Genomic DNA, 17,283 nt, shown 5'->3' on the forward strand with positions numbered 1-17,283 from the left:
ACATAAAAGGGATGCCAATTTCGCCATATATTCATTTTTATAACGCATAACGCGAATACTACTCGGAATTGATCTCAATTTAATTGCAAAAAAAACTCCACACAGTCCAGAGACCGGTGGTGGATCATCGGTGAACCCTTTTTGGTTGCTGATTTGATCTGTATAAACAACACACATTAAAAAACATTAAATGCACGGGCTATAGCGCTTGTTTTATAAGCAAGCTACGATTTTTCCAAACTACTGATACAAAGAAATAGATAATTGCTCGACAAACGACATTCGAGAATCATCTTAGTGATTGAGTGCATGCATGAATAGATGTTTAAAAATCGATAGGAAGAAAACAAAATAGTGAAAGGACAAAGGATAAACAGTTGAATAGCAAATAGTGAACCGAAACAGGATTGCCAAATACCAAATAAATCTATGCGTAACACAGCGCACTCAACCACCCCCCCCTCCCCCCGCACACACACACACACACAGCAGCACGTACGTGTGCTGCATCTGAATTGTGAAGTTATACGATATTAAAATAGACATACATACACGTACGTCCTCTATAACCAATAGAGAAACGATGTAACAAAAAAGGAAGCAAATCCCTTTCCAATTCCCCGTGAAAGTACGCAATTATTAGGGTTGAATGCTAATCCTAAATGTCGCATTTAGTTTACGTGCCACAAAAATCCCAGTTAAAAATACATATGTGTATGTGTATATGTCGTTCGAACGACTTTGTGCAAAAATCCAACAGCAAATGGATGTGTAAAGTTAGCCAGGAGCAGAGTGCGAGAAAGCACAGCAAAGGGTCAAACATATGGATACTGTGGAAGACAAGAATTAAGAGATTAAAACAGTGAGATTTTGTTATAAACTTAGTAATGACGTTAATTGTATATGCAAGGGACTGTTTTTGATCATTTTTTTAAATATGTTTTTGTTAGGCCTTTGTACTTGTACTTGATTTATAGCCATTATTGTTTTAAATATGTTTTCAGCAAAGGTTCAACATATTATGATTATTTTGTATCTACCTCCTTAGCGATAAGAAACATGTGTAAGAGAAATCTAATTAAACTAAATCCGTTTCGTAGTCAAAGAAGAAAAAAAAGAATAAAACAAAAACAATTATAACGTATAAACTATATGATTCTCTGCGAGCTGAATCACAATAACCAAACCCTTCCTTAGAACGATAATTCTTTCAAAAAAAAAAAAACAATGCAGCGTAAGAGTGAAATGAAAGTGAAGAGAAATACAGTTAAGAAGACGTAAACGTGCAATAGGTTTGATCGTTTATTTTACTTTCCAAATTGGCCCGATGAAAGTGTAACCAAATATGAGTCGTCGCCACTATAACACAGGTTTAGCTCATGCACGAAAGAGCATTTGTTTACCCAACAGAACAAAACATTGTATACTAAGCATGATTTTTATCAGTATTACAAAGTCGCAAATAGCATAGATAGAAAATACAGCAAGCAATTGGCTTATCAGTTTACCCGATCCAAGCAGAAGTTATTGCAGAACTTGTTGACGCAAACGAGAAAGACTTGAAACATTCTTACTACGGTCACTACGGTCACGATTATCGTTATAGTGTAGCTACAGCTTGCTAACATTTTTCCCTCACAACACTAGTTTAATAGATCGTGTGTGCGTATCGATCTCATCCCGAGAAAAAAGGGTGATACGGTCGATCGTATCGCGCTTTCCACAGCCGTCAGTGAACGGTGTAACTACTAACTAATAGCAATTGTAATGATGGTAATAATAACGCACTAATAATGGTAATATTGATAAAAAGAACGATAAAATACATCATTAAAAGCTTAAAATTGGCTGAAACTAAACTAAGAAATATGAACCCTATGGTAACAGGTAAATAAGATGATGTTAGTGTTGTGGTGATGAGCGACACTAAACACGACCCGCGTCTCTTTGTGGTGGACACTCCTCTGTTGTGAAAGACGTAGTCACTACAGCACCACACAACTACCACTACGGAAATGCGGATACATTTGCTAAACACGATTGGAAGATTGTGGCTTAAATGTTGAGAGTGTAAGAAAATCTCAGGACTGGTAAGGAAAAACATATACTTGATTAACAAATTAGGAAACTTATGGAAACTAGTAGAATATGTAAAACAGCTGAAAATAAAACTAAAAGCAAAACAAAAAAAACACTAGAAAATATTCAAGCTTGTGTGGGTGTGTGTTTTTTTTTTGCGCGCAAGCAAAAAAATACACTGCAGAGCCAAAAGAAAGTCAAAACAAACAGGAATAAATAAATGATTGATTGAAATAAATGCATACAAAAAAGGTTGCGGAGTTGTTTTTACTTTCTGATAACTTACATTTGTCATAATTTATGCCGAAAGCCTACGGTCAACTAACTTATCTCTAACAGTGGAAGTCCCGTTTAGTAAATCATATCTTGCACGATCGACGTTGCAAAATTGTCAATTGATACAATGTTTTACTGTGAATGTAATTTCCTTACCTTGTGTCCGACGTCTAAATTAGGTATAGGCAAACTGAATCTGAACCGTTCGATTCGCTCGTATCTTTCTACCAAATGAACGAGTCTCGCACAGTTATATTAGGAATGACGAATCTTCCCCACGCAGTTCGTGCGGCGACAGTTCTGTGTACCGATCATTCTTTGTGCCGACTAGACGGTTTGCCTTTTTTATTCGTTGGTTCATTGAATTTGTCAATTCAATGAACCGCACAGACTACGTGCGGAAGAACCGTCGAAATTGTTATTTTAATTACCTGTAAAAGAGCCGCAGCTCACAGAACCGTCAGTTCGTATGTCTAGTCGGCACAAAGAATCATCGGCACATAGAACTGTCGCACGCGATCAATTCACGAAATTGAATGAATTGTACCGCACCCAATATAAAAAAAGAATCGTTTTTTCCATGCCTAATTTAAACATAACGTCATCTCGTCAAAACATAGCTGTTCCGGTAATCGCATAATATTTTTCTTTTGCCTGAATTGGGTTCTCGAGTTTTTTTTTAATTACGGACCTCGCAATCTGAGACGCTTAAAAAATCGCCAAGGATTTTAACTATCTCTTGAGCTGTGTGTCAAGGTGCTCTACTGTGTGTCAAGGTGCTACTCTACTGGAATACTGTACACTAGTCTGGTCTTGCTCTGATCAAGGATTGACATCGGTCGTGTTAAACAGGTTCAGAGGTCATTCACCATTGCTGCCCTTCTCTTGGACTGCACCGATGTTCCCGATCTGCTCACTGCGATTGCTTTATACACCCCACTCGTGTCCACCGTCTTCGTCCTATGCTAAACATCCAAAACTTCGTTGTGCACCGCAAATCGGGTGTAACAATCCTCTGGCGCGTGCCATGCATCTGTTCAATTCCTCGTGTAACTTGTTCGATTGTCATCTTTCTCTATCTTCCTACCTTGCTCGCCTCCGATCCTCTCGCAGATTTGCTTCTACCTCCCTAGTACTAATTTTAAAATCGATACAAAATTTTCTTTCTGAATGTTTCGAAATTATGTCACCCTTTCCTACTTTTTACGAAACTTTTTATTGCAGCACAGGTATATTCTAGAGTCATAAGTAAACAATATCTCTTTGATTGTTGAAATGGAAACATTTCAACCATTTTAATATTGCTCGGCAATATTGATATTTATGAAAATATCGTTAGATTTGCTAGTCTTAAATGATTTATGAAATATAGCTTACAATCTATTTCATTTTGTGTGGAACGTTGTTCGTATTTATTTAACAAAAATAGGATTTATTATTATTATTTAAATTGTCCGCCTTAATGGTTAAACAATATTTAAGCCTAACTTAATTACTAGCGTGTAAGGCACTAAGGAGAAGGAAATGATATGGGTTGGGTAGTGTTTAAGGTAAGCAGTTTAGGGTGAGGAAGAAGTCGAGACCCTCGAAAAAGCTGTTGAAGAACCGAAGAGAGACAAGGAATGGAGTGTTGGAGCCATACTGTGCGCGCCGCGGAAGATTGCAGAGGAACGCACGAGAGCGTAAGGAGCGGGAAGGGACATACGACGTTGTTGCTGGATTAAAGCGAAGCTGAAGTTGCTGAATCAAAGTCGCACGCGTTAGGTGGGCCTTCACGTGCAATACAGGACTCGCCCACAGGTGGGATAAGAGAAATCAGTGGTCAAATTCCTGATGCGATCGATAATTTTGTAGGGATTAGATGTGATAGCTTCGAAATGTGCAGTTAAAGTAAGGTGGACAGTAAGATAGATGAAAGGAAAAGAAAAGTACTGAGAACGCTGTTCTGGAGGACCTCTGACGAGCTAACGAAATGACCAGAAAAGCAAGAATCGAACCTAAATTTGTAACACCGGCCTCAAGCAACAAGAAATGACTCAAGTCGAACAATAAGGTGATCTGAAAGCCCAAGTTTTCTTAATTTGCATAAAAGCAATCAGTGAGAGAGCCTATCGAAAATTGCTTTGAAATCAGTGTGTACTGCATCACCTTCAAGTCTGACGATGATACAAATTGCACAAGATTGGTGACGGTCGATCGACCAGCCATAAAACCGTGCTGATTTAAGCTTATATACGTTTTACATTTCAAAGAACAAAGATCAAGAATCACTGACTCAAAGATTTTGTCACAAGCACACAGGAGAGCAATACCTCTTTAGTCACTAATACAAGAGCGTTGAATATCTTTTTGAAGATCGGACATGGCCTTTCTAATTTCCAAATGTCCGGAAAAAAACATCTGTAAGAAGAGATTGAACAGAATTGTCAGTGGAGAAGAAAATGTAGTAGAATTTGGGACCATTTTGGGACCAACTTATTTTCCATCGGTATACTTCTTCGTTATTTATATTTTGAGCTTTTTTCAGTTTTTTAAGTAATTTTGTACAAATATGCTTATCTTTTGAGCCAGAATTTTTTTATTCCATTTAAGATTAAATTTTCCTTGTATTCACGAAGTTCTTCTACACAAACTAAGTTAGCTCATAACGTGTAGACCTGCACTTTCTTCGGCCATGGGTGAAACTCACAGCATATTCAAATCTTTTGTTCCGTCGTGAACGGAAGATACGTCGTCGTGGGCGAGAACGAAAGAGAGAGAGAGAGAGAGAGAGAGAGAGAGAGAAAGAGAGGACTCGAGCTGTTCGTCCTTGATGACCGTTTTGTGCCAGGATAAGAAGGACAGGCGACGATCGACACTCGGGTGATCAAGTTGTACGTGTTTGCCAAAGCGTGATTTTGAGGCAAGCGGCTTTTTTTTCTATAAATATATTTTTTTTAAATTAGCCATATTCGACCTCGACCTCCCAGGTCATGCCGGACATCAATGGCTTGATGGGAAGTGATTTTGAATCCCGGTCCTGTCGTGTGACCACACCACCGGCGCCACTGTGACCAGACCACCGGTTCGCGTATTGTATAAAAAAATCTCTTACATTCAAATTAATTCATTTTAATTCATCTAAATTCCTCCGCCAATTAAAAGCTGTTTCTAGCAATAGGCCAGGCCGTTCTAACGAAAATATAAAAAAAATAGAAGCCGTTTCTTTACTTTTTTTTGCGTAAATGGCATCTTTCAGTTCATTTCGCAAATGCCATGAACTTCAACTTCTTTGCTCACAAACCGAGAATCATGAACTATGCAGTAACTTCCGGTGTCGCTTCAGATTAGCAATACGCGATAGTACTACATCGCATATGGAGCATTGGGTGCGCCCAGTATGAAAGTCTTTGTGAAACACGAGTGATTTCCGGGTGGCAAACCGTTTGCTGCAAAGGAGACATTTGAACCTCTCCGCTTTCGTCTTTACAGTGTAGTCCTTTGCTGATTCCTTGGGAGCGTCTTTCTCATCGTTAAGAACGCTTTCCATAGTAATATCGACGATCGTCATTTTGAAGCTATTCGATTGTTCTAGGGTCGGCCGCGATTCAGACAGGTTTGTGGTTGCCTCACACATCATTTCAAAGTCTGGTGATTCTGCAAACGTTCCACTGCTTCCGCTGTCCATTGCTAAGCTTTTGGCAGCGCATATGGATTTCGAAAAGTTTACTGGTTCCTCATCTTGGTTTTCTGATGCTGTGCCATACATTTTCGGTGCTTGATTGATGGAAGCAGCAGGAAAGATCGTTTCAAGTGTTGCGTAGCTGGCAGAAGGGTTCATGTTACTGTTTGTTTCCTGATTGCCTGGGGCCTCGTCAAAATCTAATGGGGTGTAGAGTCGTGCTGTTTGTACCCGTCGTTCTGTGAATATGACACTCCCACCCAGTTCTTGACGTGCAACCGAAGATTGGTTAATTTCGCCTGGATGTTCTTTCGCAGGTGGCATAGAAATCATACTTGGTGACTCTAGTTCATTCCCAGCATACGAGCAAGTCGGTTTTTTCAGTAGTTGTAATGTGCAGTTGGGCTGTTGCTGCTGAGGTACATGAGTCATAATTTGCTTGTCAAGATCACAAGCAGACTGATCATTAGCAGACTTAAGCAATGTGTTTGTGAAAAATACAGGTGAACCAGGTGGCTGGGGTTCCATGTTGAACTGATGTGAGGTGGTGGTGATGGGTGACTCGAAGTAATCTAGATCTACTGTGTTCGTGGCGCTGTTTTCGTTACGCGATTGCGTTTCTATTGCTCGTTGCGTTAGCGCAGTTGTCACCTGCTCCTTCACGGGTGCTTCGGATAATCCACGAATCGCGAGCATATCAGCTGTTTGAAGAAAGGATGACAAACATTCCTGCCTTACGTTCACTTCTCCCTGGTACATAAATTGGACCAGCAAAACGAGATCCAAATACTTGCCATTTTTAAAGATGATGATCGGATGCTGGCACGGGTTTTCTTTAAAGATGTCTTTAAAGTACTTGCTGTAAGCCGAAAGTAACAACTTATGGGCACGTATTTGGCGTCCTTCGCAATTAAGCGTCACATCCACCAGATGCTCCTCATGTCGAAGGGATTCAAATGCGTCGACTATGTACGAAGAATAATTGTTCCAGCGCAATGAAATGGTTGGTTCGCTACTCATTTCCGTCACGTATTGCCGTCGAACAGGAAAAGAATCTCTTCGCAATCACTGTTTGAGGACGCAAATTCCAGAAAAGAGACTTTGAACAATAATCGGATCAACTTGGCTAACTTGTGCTAACAGCTTCCCGTTAACGAACTCGCGGAAAAACTGTTTTGTGGAAAACAGCAATTGACAGTTCTCGCTGTCACCGATGACATTTACTTTAACTTTTATTCAGGGTTGATTTCATTGACAAAAAAAACATAATTACAGTAAGATCTCACCGAATGCGCAAGATGGGTTTCGACAAAATAAAATAAAAATGAAGAAACAAACCACAACGAATCATCAAACTAATCGCTTCGTAACAGCCTCAATTTGTTTCGCAGTGCTTACGGGTTTGTACGAAACAATCAGACCTCCTTAAATATTATTTTGACCTTAATGTTACAGTAATTTGGTTGAAAATATCGATAAGAATCCATAAGTAATAACTTCTTTCGCACCACAACCAGAAAAAGCCGTTTTTTTACTGTGAAATTACACGTTTCACTTACCGGTAAACCCGGCACTACGGATCAGGACAATCAAGGCTGAGAGAAGCGGGTAAGAACCAGTGGCAGATGGTTGTATAGAACCAAAAGCCAGTGATGGCAACGGATCAGAAGAGTGGTTCCCCGATGATGCCATTCAATTGTAATGCCGATTGTCTTAACGCTCCCAACTCCTCGCACCTGCTGACCTTGACGGACCTACTTAGCAAATATATATCAAACTCATGAACTTTTCCGAAAAATGCCCGACGAGTGTACTGGGCGAGAAAACATATAGTATGAATGTTTTGAACTCTTCATATCACCGAACTCATCCCACACCTGCTGGCGACCAATGACGTCATCAGGCTATCTTGCAAGACCCGGGGAGAGAGGACCTTCGAAGAAGACCTTTGCCCCTTTCAGTTAAACGCAACTTTATTAACACTTTCAAACTTATCACGAGTGGGAAGGAGATTCGTAAAGAGATCACTGATTCGACTCAACTCGCTGCCCTCCGCTGACGCTCATTCTGGCCAACATAAGATCCACCTGCGTCTGAATCTTTTATATATGGACATATTTTGCAATGTTTTTTGATAGATTTACACTGCAAACCACGAATCTTCCTTCTTTCCTGAAATGTACAAATCCTTTAGCAAAGTTAGACAAATTCTAAATCCTGCGATCGACGAGTCGAGGTGAATTTAACCGTGGTGAATTGCCGTTTGGGATGTTTATTTTAAAATACTCGGCACACAAAACGTAAACTTGAGCATAAACTCAAAATATGACCAAACATTTATCAAATTGTTGGGTAAAACAGAGGTTTAATTTATTTATTCATTTTATTGTAATTTTACAAAATTAATTTGTAACGAAACATTAGCCAAATTACCACAAACAATTTGACTGCTCAACTGTCATTTCATCTTGCAAAATTCCGGATTGTCATTTCGATTCCCAATGACACAAACTTTCTGCTGCATGCATCAAATAAATTTGTTGTTTGACCCGCAAAGTGCGTGTGCAGTATTATTGAGCGTTTTTGTTGAACAGGGGAAAACTACATTCAACAACCAGGTAAACGATGGATGATGACGCCGAAACCTACAAATTGTGGCGCATCCGTAAGACGGTAATGCAGTTAAGCCACGACCGAGGCTATCTGGTAACGCAGGATGAACTGGATCAGACGCTAGAGCAATTCAAGGAGCAATTTGGTGACAAACCCAGGTGTGTGGCTTTGTGCTGTGCGATGGTTATTTTACGCGAACTCTTCTCATCCGCCTTTACATTCTATTTGTAGCGAAAAGCGGCCCGCACGTTCCGATCTTATCGTGCTGGTAGCGCACAACGATGATCCCACGGATCAAATGTTTGTGTTTTTCCCTGACGAGCCGAAGATAGGAATCAAAACGATCAAGACGTACTGTACCCGTATGCAGGAGGAAAACATTCACCGTGCTATTGTTGTCGTGCAAGCCGGCATGACTCCATCGGCTAAACAATCACTGGTCGATATGGCGCCGAAATACATTTTGGAACAATTCCTCGAGTCTGAGCTGCTGATCAACATTACCGAACACGAGCTGGTGCCGGAACACGTCGTAATGACACCGGAAGAGAAACAGGAGCTGCTTGCCCGGTACAAGTTGAAGGAAAACATGCTGATGAGGATACAGGCGGGCGATCCGGTCGCACGCTATTTCGGACTGAAACGGGGCCAGGTGGTAAAAATTATTCGTCCCTCGGAAACGGCCGGTCGCTACATTTCGTACCGCTTGGTATGCTGAAGAGTGGAAGTGAATGTTTTTTCAAATAAATCGTACCACAATATCCGTTTCCTTTTCGGAGGAAAATTTCAAAACCTGTTTGTGTATGTTTGTTTGTTACACAGTAATGTTTTTATTGAACACGTTCGCAACGTAGACACGTGTGTATTCACCCAAACGACGGACAAGACAGGATTACTCCGAAGGGACCTCGATCGCACCGCTGGAGATGTCTTCGATCACGTCATGAGGCGCACGTCCGTCAATGGTACAGCCAACGCTCTGTGCCGTTCCGAGCACTTCCTTGCATGTGCCAGACAGCTCCCGGGCCATGGATCGCGGTCGCATGACGCGAGCGATGTTGATCACTTCGTCGAAGGTGATGTTACCATTATGTTTAACTGTTGTACAAACAAAGATAAAAAAAAGCGCCGTACGCATTAATACTTGGTCCAACTGCCCCGGTCCCGTTTGCGTCCGAGGAGCACTTTCACCGATACTTACTGTTCTTCACCTTCTTACGGTCTCGTGGCGGTTCCTTCAGGGCTTTCACAATCAGGGAAGCAGCCGAGGGAACAACTGAAATGGCAGCTTGCCGATTCTGGATCGTCAAGCAAACGGTGATCTTCAATCCCTTCCAATCGCCAGTTGCCTTGGCAATATCATCACCAATCTTCTTGGGAGACTGTAAGTACACAAAGAAGGCGAAATTATTAGTTGAATCGTATGGATTGTTTATGGAATGTGAGCATGAGAAGCTTTCATCCACTTACCAAACCCAGCGGACCGATTTTCGGGGCGAGGGACGAGGTAGCTCCTACTTCTCCACCAACGCAACGCAAGTACACTGTAAACAGACACAATCACAAAGAGAAACAACATGATTAAACGTGTGCCTGCTAACAACGGATCTCCTCTCAACACGAGCCCGGGTTTCTTCTTGAAGACGGTATGTGCTGTACAACAATTTTCTAGACCAAAAACTGCTGATACGTGGTGTTCCCCAAAGGGAAGGGTACACACACACCGCTTCTGGAACCACCTTTTTACACCCACTTAAAGGCGGTATTTCTTAACGAACTACGTTTCACGACACGTACCGTGCTTAATCTCATTCGGATCGAACTTTGGCGGCATTTTGGGAGGTTCAGAAACTCGGCGAAATCAAAATTATTGAACACTCCAAAAAGTGTGTTCACGCACGGATCGTAAAGATGCCGGAAAGAGAGAGTAGAGGACAGCACCACTGACAGCTAACGCACTGTCAGAATGAAACCTGTCAGTTACAGCTCTGCTTCCGGTACAGAGGTAATGCAAGCTTAACCCTTAACGGTACGGTGATGTATTAGTTTTCAACGTCACACATAGGTGGCAGCAGTAGAAATTAGGGCAAGTGTGCCACGTTAAGCAATTTATACTGTTACTCGCTAAACATATATTTTTAAAAGCAGAATTTGCTTACATTGTCATTTTACACATATTTTTCATTCATTAATCAGCTCCAGAAAAATAATAATGCAAAATTAAGCGTTTCATGAAAGCTTAAAAAATGGCTAAATATGTGGAGATTTTTTGGCTAAATCAAAATGGCTAAAATATGTATTATCGGTTAAACTTCATGTTCTAAAGCAGTCGGTGTCTCCGAAATGCGCCTCCACGGATCTCACTGCCGATTCCATTCTAGCCCTTGGCCATCCATATTTTGGTCCAATTCCTATATAAGTACATGTATAGCCACAGGTACGAACAACTCTGCATACTCACTTGGTCGCCTAACTGATTTTTTACTAAAAAATACTAAGTGACTCACTTGCTTCTATGGCAAAATAGCCCCAACTTTCACAAAATGTTGAAAAAATCGTTTGATTCCTTGTTTTGCAGTTGATTTGAAAACACACTTAAATAAGTACTGACAAACCATCTTCGCACAGCATTTTATTTTGTTTTATTCTATAATATGTGTGGATTTTGGTGGGATTTGTTCATCTTAAATATACTACATTCGGTACGGTGCTTTCTACAAGCTATGCAATTAAAATTTACTTTACAAATATTCCAGCTTCCAGCTCTTTCTGTTCTTTTTGTTTCATGTAAGCTAAAAATATGGTCCACAGCAGACTACACATACTAACAAAGGGCACGCGATTCTTCTCAGGAACTACGGAAAAGTTGAATGTTTGTATAAAAGGCCAGATACATAGTGCAACCTAGGGAGCAATAGAAGATAAAGCATTATTATCATTCGTTCCTTCGTTCACGTACGCACGTAGAGGTAACAAACCTTGTACGTTGGAAACAACTTCACTCGTACTTCGTTGAGTGACTCTTCCACTGATTTTGCTTCCAGCAGGCTCATACTGAAGTAGAATGCTGTCATTGCCATCGGCGTGTAGCTGATTTGCTCCGTCAAAGCCTAAGTAATGCGGCAGATCCCAAAAACCAAACACAGAAATTACACATGCAACGAAGAACTCATTATGGCGGTGTATTGGTGTGCGCGCGCGAAACAAATGCTACTGACCTTGGCAATGGCCGATTTTAGATTCTGTTGTGGCCACATGATGGAAGCCACCCGTATCCAACAGTACAGCGACGGAGCAACAATGAATCCACCGTAGAAAAAGAACCGCCAACACTTTTTCCAATCGATTTCATCTGTGGAATTGGACGAGGAAATCGAATTAAAACGCACGCGCGCACAAAGTCGATGTAGGTCCCGATCACTTACTTATCTTTTTACCAGATAATTTTTGCTGAATAAAACATCCCGTGGGCCATAGTAAACTGTACGTGATCATGCCACGAACGACGGGGTACCGTTTAATCCACTGTACAAATGCAGACATTCGTTCGGTTTGTGTTGTTGTTTTTGATACACAGGAAAGCGAACACGATCACGTGATTGCACGAGCAATATCGGAAAATTCGAATTCACTGTATTAATATGTAGAGATTCGGTAACGAAGTCACGTTTTGTTCACCAGCAAACACACACGGTTTATGCCGTTCAACCGTTCGTACACTCGGTTCACTCTGTCCCGCACCAGTAAGTGACACGTTCGTTGTGAGGATCATCAGCAACACTGCTGCTGTCCAAACCCGTCCCATGAACTTAAAACATTGAAAACGATCTTTTTTGGCAAAGGACTGATCATGCGACATAAAGGAGGAGTCGCACATAGACACACACACACACACCTGATCGGTACATCCCCAATCAAACAAAACCGGAAAGGCTCTCTCTTTCTCAGTTCTTTGCCAACGTTGTGCAAATTTGAAGGATATAGTATTCGGGTGTATGTATTGCTACGCTTCGATCACTGCACCAGTGGTGTGTATGTAGTTGTGAATTGTTTTGAATGATTTTGATGACGTAGATTGAACGATAGTTACAACAACAACAAAAAAACAGACTCGTGTCCCGTGAGGGATAAAAATAAGCGTGATACGGGAGTACAAACTCGTGTGAACGAACGCATGGGGAGCTATTTCGCGATAGGAAACCGCCAACAGCCGTGACTTGTCGCAGGTGTTTTATTTTATTTTTTTGTTGCAATGAGGCAAACAAAATTAGCAGCTCTGCGTTCTTTTTTTTTCACTATCGGTGAGATAAGTGACGTGTGTGATGATGTCATAAGAGGCAGTTGCAGATTCCAACACTTCACATTATGGTCGGGGCGGCCCGGTGGAAGTGGCAAGCAGTAGCGCCAGTCTTTTTTTTTTTATTCATAAAGGACGGCCAGGCCATATTGCTAATAGCGCCAGTCTTCATACGGCTAGAAAGGGATTCAAATCCCTTCCGGATCATTTCCCTGTAGTGAGGACTGACTTTCCAATTACGTAGTATCAGCGAGTCTTGTAAACCATATAAGAATAGTAAGTCAATAAGAAGAGGAAAAGGAAGAAGACAAATTGCGGTGGCCAAATGCCAGCTATAGTTTCAGATTGCAGTCCATTTTTTGTACGTTTAAGGGTAATTTTGAAAAACTAAAAGTCTTCATCTTTACTGGTACTAAAACTTAAAGATTCCAACTGTCTTCTTGACGCGAATGCCAATTCAGCTTCCTTGTCTTGATTTTTTTTATTTGAGTGTGACGATTCTATGCCGTATTGTCAACACCGCTTGTGATGATGACTATGTTGTAAACAATTTTTTTACAAACATGTAAAAAGGCTTGGTTGTGGGTGAGTGGTGTTGCTGATGATGATGATGTATCGGTAGATGATGTGCATTCTGATGGTATGGTAATATTGCTGTGGCTATTGTATCGATTGTGGTTAGTTGCTTCCGATTTCTGGCTATTGTTGTGTAGTGGCCATTCTATTGTTGGCCCTTGCGAAGTGGTCTGGACTGCAACAAACAAACAAATATTGTTCAGACAGCACAAAATTGTACTTGTCTGCGTACAGTGTTCTCCAGTGCAGTCTAGCAGTAACGTTCCAAGCTCTATCTGATCAGCGTTCAATCTAAGAATGACCGGCAAGTTCTATCCCGCAGCAGCAAGACCGACTTTACTACTCTCGCCCACACACTGTTTCTCACAGGACAAGTGACTCCATGTTTAAAACAATCGTTGATTTTGACAAAATGAACAATCGGAACAATACGTCTTACTGTTCAATCTAAAATCGCCCACTGTTTCAAACATGGAGACACCCGCGCTATTACTATGACCGTTGTTTCTAGCGAAACGGTAAATGATCCTCATGTAGCTGAGGCCCATGGTACAGTTCTACTCGGGTACACGGGGGAAACACTTCTCTTATTTCGGTACCCGTAATCTTTTGGGGCGATCCACAAATTACTTTATGCTTAAATAGAGATTTTTAACAACTTTCGCCCCCCCCCTCCCCCTCCTACACTCCTCTATAGCAACAAAACATAACACTGGGAAGGACCCCCCTCCTCTTACGTTATTTATGGGCGCCCCCTTATGGACGATGCCGTGTACACATGAAGGCAGCCTTCAACAGCGTCGCAGACTTCTTGTCACTCACCAAGTTCCAAACCCTCGGTCTTCCTGCACGCTTGCTGGTTTGGGTAAGATCGTACCTTAGTGATCGATCGTATCACGTGAAAATGGGCGCTAACATCGTATCGAGAAGCGTTCTGTTATGACACCCGCTAGGAAACACTCTCCCCTCGGCTTGGATTATTTGTTGAACGGCTATGGCCTTGAGTGCTCCTTGACAGTAAGTTGAACTACCAAGACCAACTAGAGCACATTGTCACCAAGGGTAATCAGCTAATATAGTGGTCGGTTTTGGAGTCCAGGTCCGTGGTGTCACATAGCGTGTTCATCCAGTTGAAAGTCAGCAACCGTGCAAAAGAAAGTCAACACAATATTGTCTACGTTCTTTCTAAATATGACTCTCAATATAAAACGTAAGACCCTTAGGTATTACTAATTTGAGGATTAATGTAACGATGACAAAGTACCTGATTGCCGAACGCTCTGATGACGATAGTGTGTTACTGGCAGGAAGAATATAAGTTGTTGGTGGCGATCTAGAGGGGACTTCACGGACTCCTGCGATGGGAAAACACTCCAACAATACACAATATGCATCAAATATCGTACGCTGCTGTGTTCTATCGTCTAATATGTACACGAGTCCTCAACTATGCTGGGTTAGAACGGTTGAGTTTCCTCGTAATCGCTGGTTCTGCGTTTTTACAAGCGTTCACTTCGCTAGCTACCACTCTAATGAATCCCCCACTCCGTTTTCTCAACAGCTTCGTGACAGCTCGTGCTCGTATTTCAAGGTGAATTTAGACAAGGAAGACATACACGAAATATTTGAATTTTACATATTTTAGTGTTAGGCTCTACAAAAACGCATTGGCATCATCTCATGATATCCTAACGGTGGCTATAACCGGAGGATGTCCCACAAGGAGGTTCGACGCAAGGCTCAGAGGAGCATAGCTAGTCCTTTCGGTAAATCTTTTGCAGTCAATCCTGTCGGAGATTGAACACCGATATGGGTGAAGTAATGCAGTTCTCGCCCCCTGGAGTATTGTATAGAGGTTTTTTTATTTATCTTAATTTTTATTTGCATACTGTGCGCCTCCACCAAATACTGGGCGCCTCCACCAAAGTTCAAGCACGTGCCAAACATACCTAACCACTGTTCGATGTTTTTGATTAAATGTACTAAAAAAGGCGGAAACCATTTTTTCACACAATTTAAAAAAGATGGCGTGGAAAGACAATGAAAGAGCCAGCCTCCGGAGCACTGGATGACATGAGAATGAGAATACACATTTTGACCAAACATTGCAACACAAACAACGCCGTTTACGTTTTTGAAATGTTTTTAGTGGGTTTTTATTATTTTCAACAAGTTTAAAGCAGTAATAGGATGTCATAATTGTTATTCTAAAACTTTTTCGTTCAACTTAGAAAACTCGGATTCAAGACGAAACTTCCTATACTTGGAATTTTTTGTTTTTGTATGCACAGTGTATGTATGCGAATGTGTATACATGTCCACTTTTGTTTTTGTTTTCTTCTTCTTTTTTGTTTGATAAATATCCTAGCTTGACTCTGGTTTTTCAATTATCAATTTTACCCTTCTTACTATGGGATACTGGCAAACTTAGTCGCTAGCGAGCATTCCGTCTGATCCACAATGCTGCTTACTTCGTACTACTACAATAGTTGTATGGCGGTGTGGTTTTAAAATGTTTTTTTTTTGGTTTTTCTTTTTGTTCTTTAACTTGAGTCATTAATAAAAAAGGGGTTTTTTTTTGTTTTGAAAAAAAACGAGTCGCTCAGAGAAGGCTAAACTGTGGCATGCGGCTGTTGGTGAGCGTATCGTGTGGACACACGATTTTACGCACGTGTCAGCTGGGGTGGTCGCCATTGTGCAAACGTTTACAGTTGGTCAGATGGAAGTGTTGTGTGATAAGCACAATTCCCAAGATTCTTTTGCACAACGCACCCATTTTGCACATCATCCTCAGCCGTCGTAGCCGCATCGTAGATGCATCGAACGGAACACCAAGGGGAAAAGGAGTTTACCAAATAATTGAGTCAAGGATTAGGGCGAAGCCCCCCAAACCTCCGGGGGGGGGGAGGTTGTTTACTCAAAGAGTTTGCTTTTATTCGTTGAAGTTTGTTAGAAATATACTAACGAGTTGGATTTTGCACCCCTTTCCTCGTTCTCTCGTTTCGCCTATTTTGTGGATGTTTTTTTCCATGTTGTGTTCTCTTCTCTTCTCTTTTGGTGTGTGTGTGTGTGCAGTAATAATTAATAAACGTTATATTACGATGTACAAGCAAGTTTTGTAGTGTTTCTTTTTGTTTCTTTATCACAATTGTTAAGTGTTGTTTTTATTAGTACGCATACGCGAAGATTTAAACCCTCTTACACATCAGAAGAAAACTTTGAAATGGTATGTAACTAGCTGTTCATTTTAGTGTCAGTTTTTTTTTTTAATTCTTGTTTTGCTAGCAATTTTTCATTTTTTGCTGGTGTGTGTAATAGTATATGGATTTTGGAATTCTAGCGCGCTGCGTTAGCTAGCTAACGTGTTATTCGTTACCGAACTGTGCTGGCTGCAAGTCATCGGTACGCAGCTTTAGCATATTGCATGCGAAAAGGCTAGTTTACGGCCACCTAGGTAAGCCACCTTTCGCTTTGTTTCACCAACGCTTTTTTGGGCTTTATTTCGCATATTATTTGTATAGATAATCTGGCTACCATCTATGTTTACAGCTGGTTTGGACTGTAAGATGAAAAATATTGAATCATTTGTTTAAATTTATAGATATAACGTGTCTTGAAAAAATCACTAAATATCGACAGGCTTGTAGTAGAGTGCTTAAAGCAAAAACGATAAAATATGCTATCTAGAGAGAAAGCTAGCTATTTAGCGACTCCGTCGTAACAATGTTTTTCTTCGTTTTTTTCCTTGCTTCCTTTTCTTTTTAAACGGAACTATAGCAGT

General features: G+C 41.0%; 3 protein-coding genes across 3 annotated transcripts; 1 reads left to right on the top strand and 2 right to left on the bottom strand.

Annotated features, from left to right (window-relative positions):
* The first annotated feature begins 8,595 nt into the window (after positions 1-8,595).
* Positions 8,596-9,387, top strand: LOC126565399 (DNA-directed RNA polymerases I, II, and III subunit RPABC1). Its single transcript, XM_050222573.1, has 2 exons — positions 8,596-8,787; positions 8,861-9,387. The coding sequence occupies exons 1-2, from the start codon at positions 8,642-8,644 to the stop codon at positions 9,345-9,347; spliced, it is 633 nt and encodes a 210-aa protein (XP_050078530.1). The 5' UTR covers positions 8,596-8,641; the 3' UTR covers positions 9,348-9,387.
* Positions 9,388-9,435: 48 nt separating this feature from the next.
* LOC126565523 (60S ribosomal protein L12) lies at positions 9,436-10,584 on the bottom strand. Its single transcript, XM_050222709.1, has 4 exons — positions 10,427-10,584; positions 10,100-10,173; positions 9,831-10,011; positions 9,436-9,727 (listed from the first exon to the last, which is right to left on the bottom strand). The coding sequence occupies exons 1-4, from the start codon at positions 10,461-10,463 to the stop codon at positions 9,522-9,524; spliced, it is 498 nt and encodes a 165-aa protein (XP_050078666.1). The 5' UTR covers positions 10,464-10,584; the 3' UTR covers positions 9,436-9,521.
* A 767-nt stretch (positions 10,585-11,351) lies between these two features.
* Positions 11,352-12,179, bottom strand: LOC126565472 (mpv17-like protein). The gene is made up of 4 exons (XM_050222654.1): positions 12,055-12,179; positions 11,848-11,981; positions 11,608-11,739; positions 11,352-11,533 (listed from the first exon to the last, which is right to left on the bottom strand). The coding sequence occupies exons 1-4, from the start codon at positions 12,170-12,172 to the stop codon at positions 11,366-11,368; spliced, it is 552 nt and encodes a 183-aa protein (XP_050078611.1). The 5' UTR covers positions 12,173-12,179; the 3' UTR covers positions 11,352-11,365.
* Between the last annotated feature and the right edge of the window lie 5,104 nt (positions 12,180-17,283).

This window comes from Anopheles maculipalpis, chromosome 3RL (genome assembly GCF_943734695.1).
Source record: "Anopheles maculipalpis chromosome 3RL, idAnoMacuDA_375_x, whole genome shotgun sequence".
Taxonomy (NCBI): Eukaryota; Metazoa; Arthropoda; class Insecta; order Diptera; family Culicidae; genus Anopheles; species Anopheles maculipalpis.

Bases quoted from the DNA above. Each gene is read 5' to 3' on its own strand.
- LOC126565399 (XM_050222573.1), top strand. From the start codon at position 8,642: ATGGATGATGACGCCGAAACCTACAAATTGTGGCGCATCCGTAAGACG. The intron at 8,788-8,860 runs GTGTGTGGCTTT...TTCTATTTGTAG, and splicing joins CAATTTGGTGACAAACCCAG to CGAAAAGCGGCCCGCACGTT.
- LOC126565523 (XM_050222709.1), bottom strand. From the start codon at position 10,463: ATGCCGCCAAAGTTCGATCCGAATGAGATTAAGCACG. The intron at 10,012-10,099 runs GTAAGTGGATGA...GTGTACTTACAG, and splicing joins AAATCGGTCCGCTGGGTTTG to TCTCCCAAGAAGATTGGTGA. The intron at 9,728-9,830 runs GTAAGTATCGGT...TTTGTACAACAG, and splicing joins CCGTAAGAAGGTGAAGAACA to TTAAACATAATGGTAACATC.
- LOC126565472 (XM_050222654.1), bottom strand. From the start codon at position 12,172: ATGTCTGCATTTGTACAGTGGATTAAACGGTACCCCGTCGTTCGTGGC. The intron at 11,740-11,847 runs GTCAGTAGCATT...CGCATTACTTAG, and splicing joins TAAAATCGGCCATTGCCAAG to GCTTTGACGGAGCAAATCAG. The intron at 11,534-11,607 runs GTTTGTTACCTC...ATTGCTCCCTAG, and splicing joins AGTTGTTTCCAACGTACAAG to GTTGCACTATGTATCTGGCC.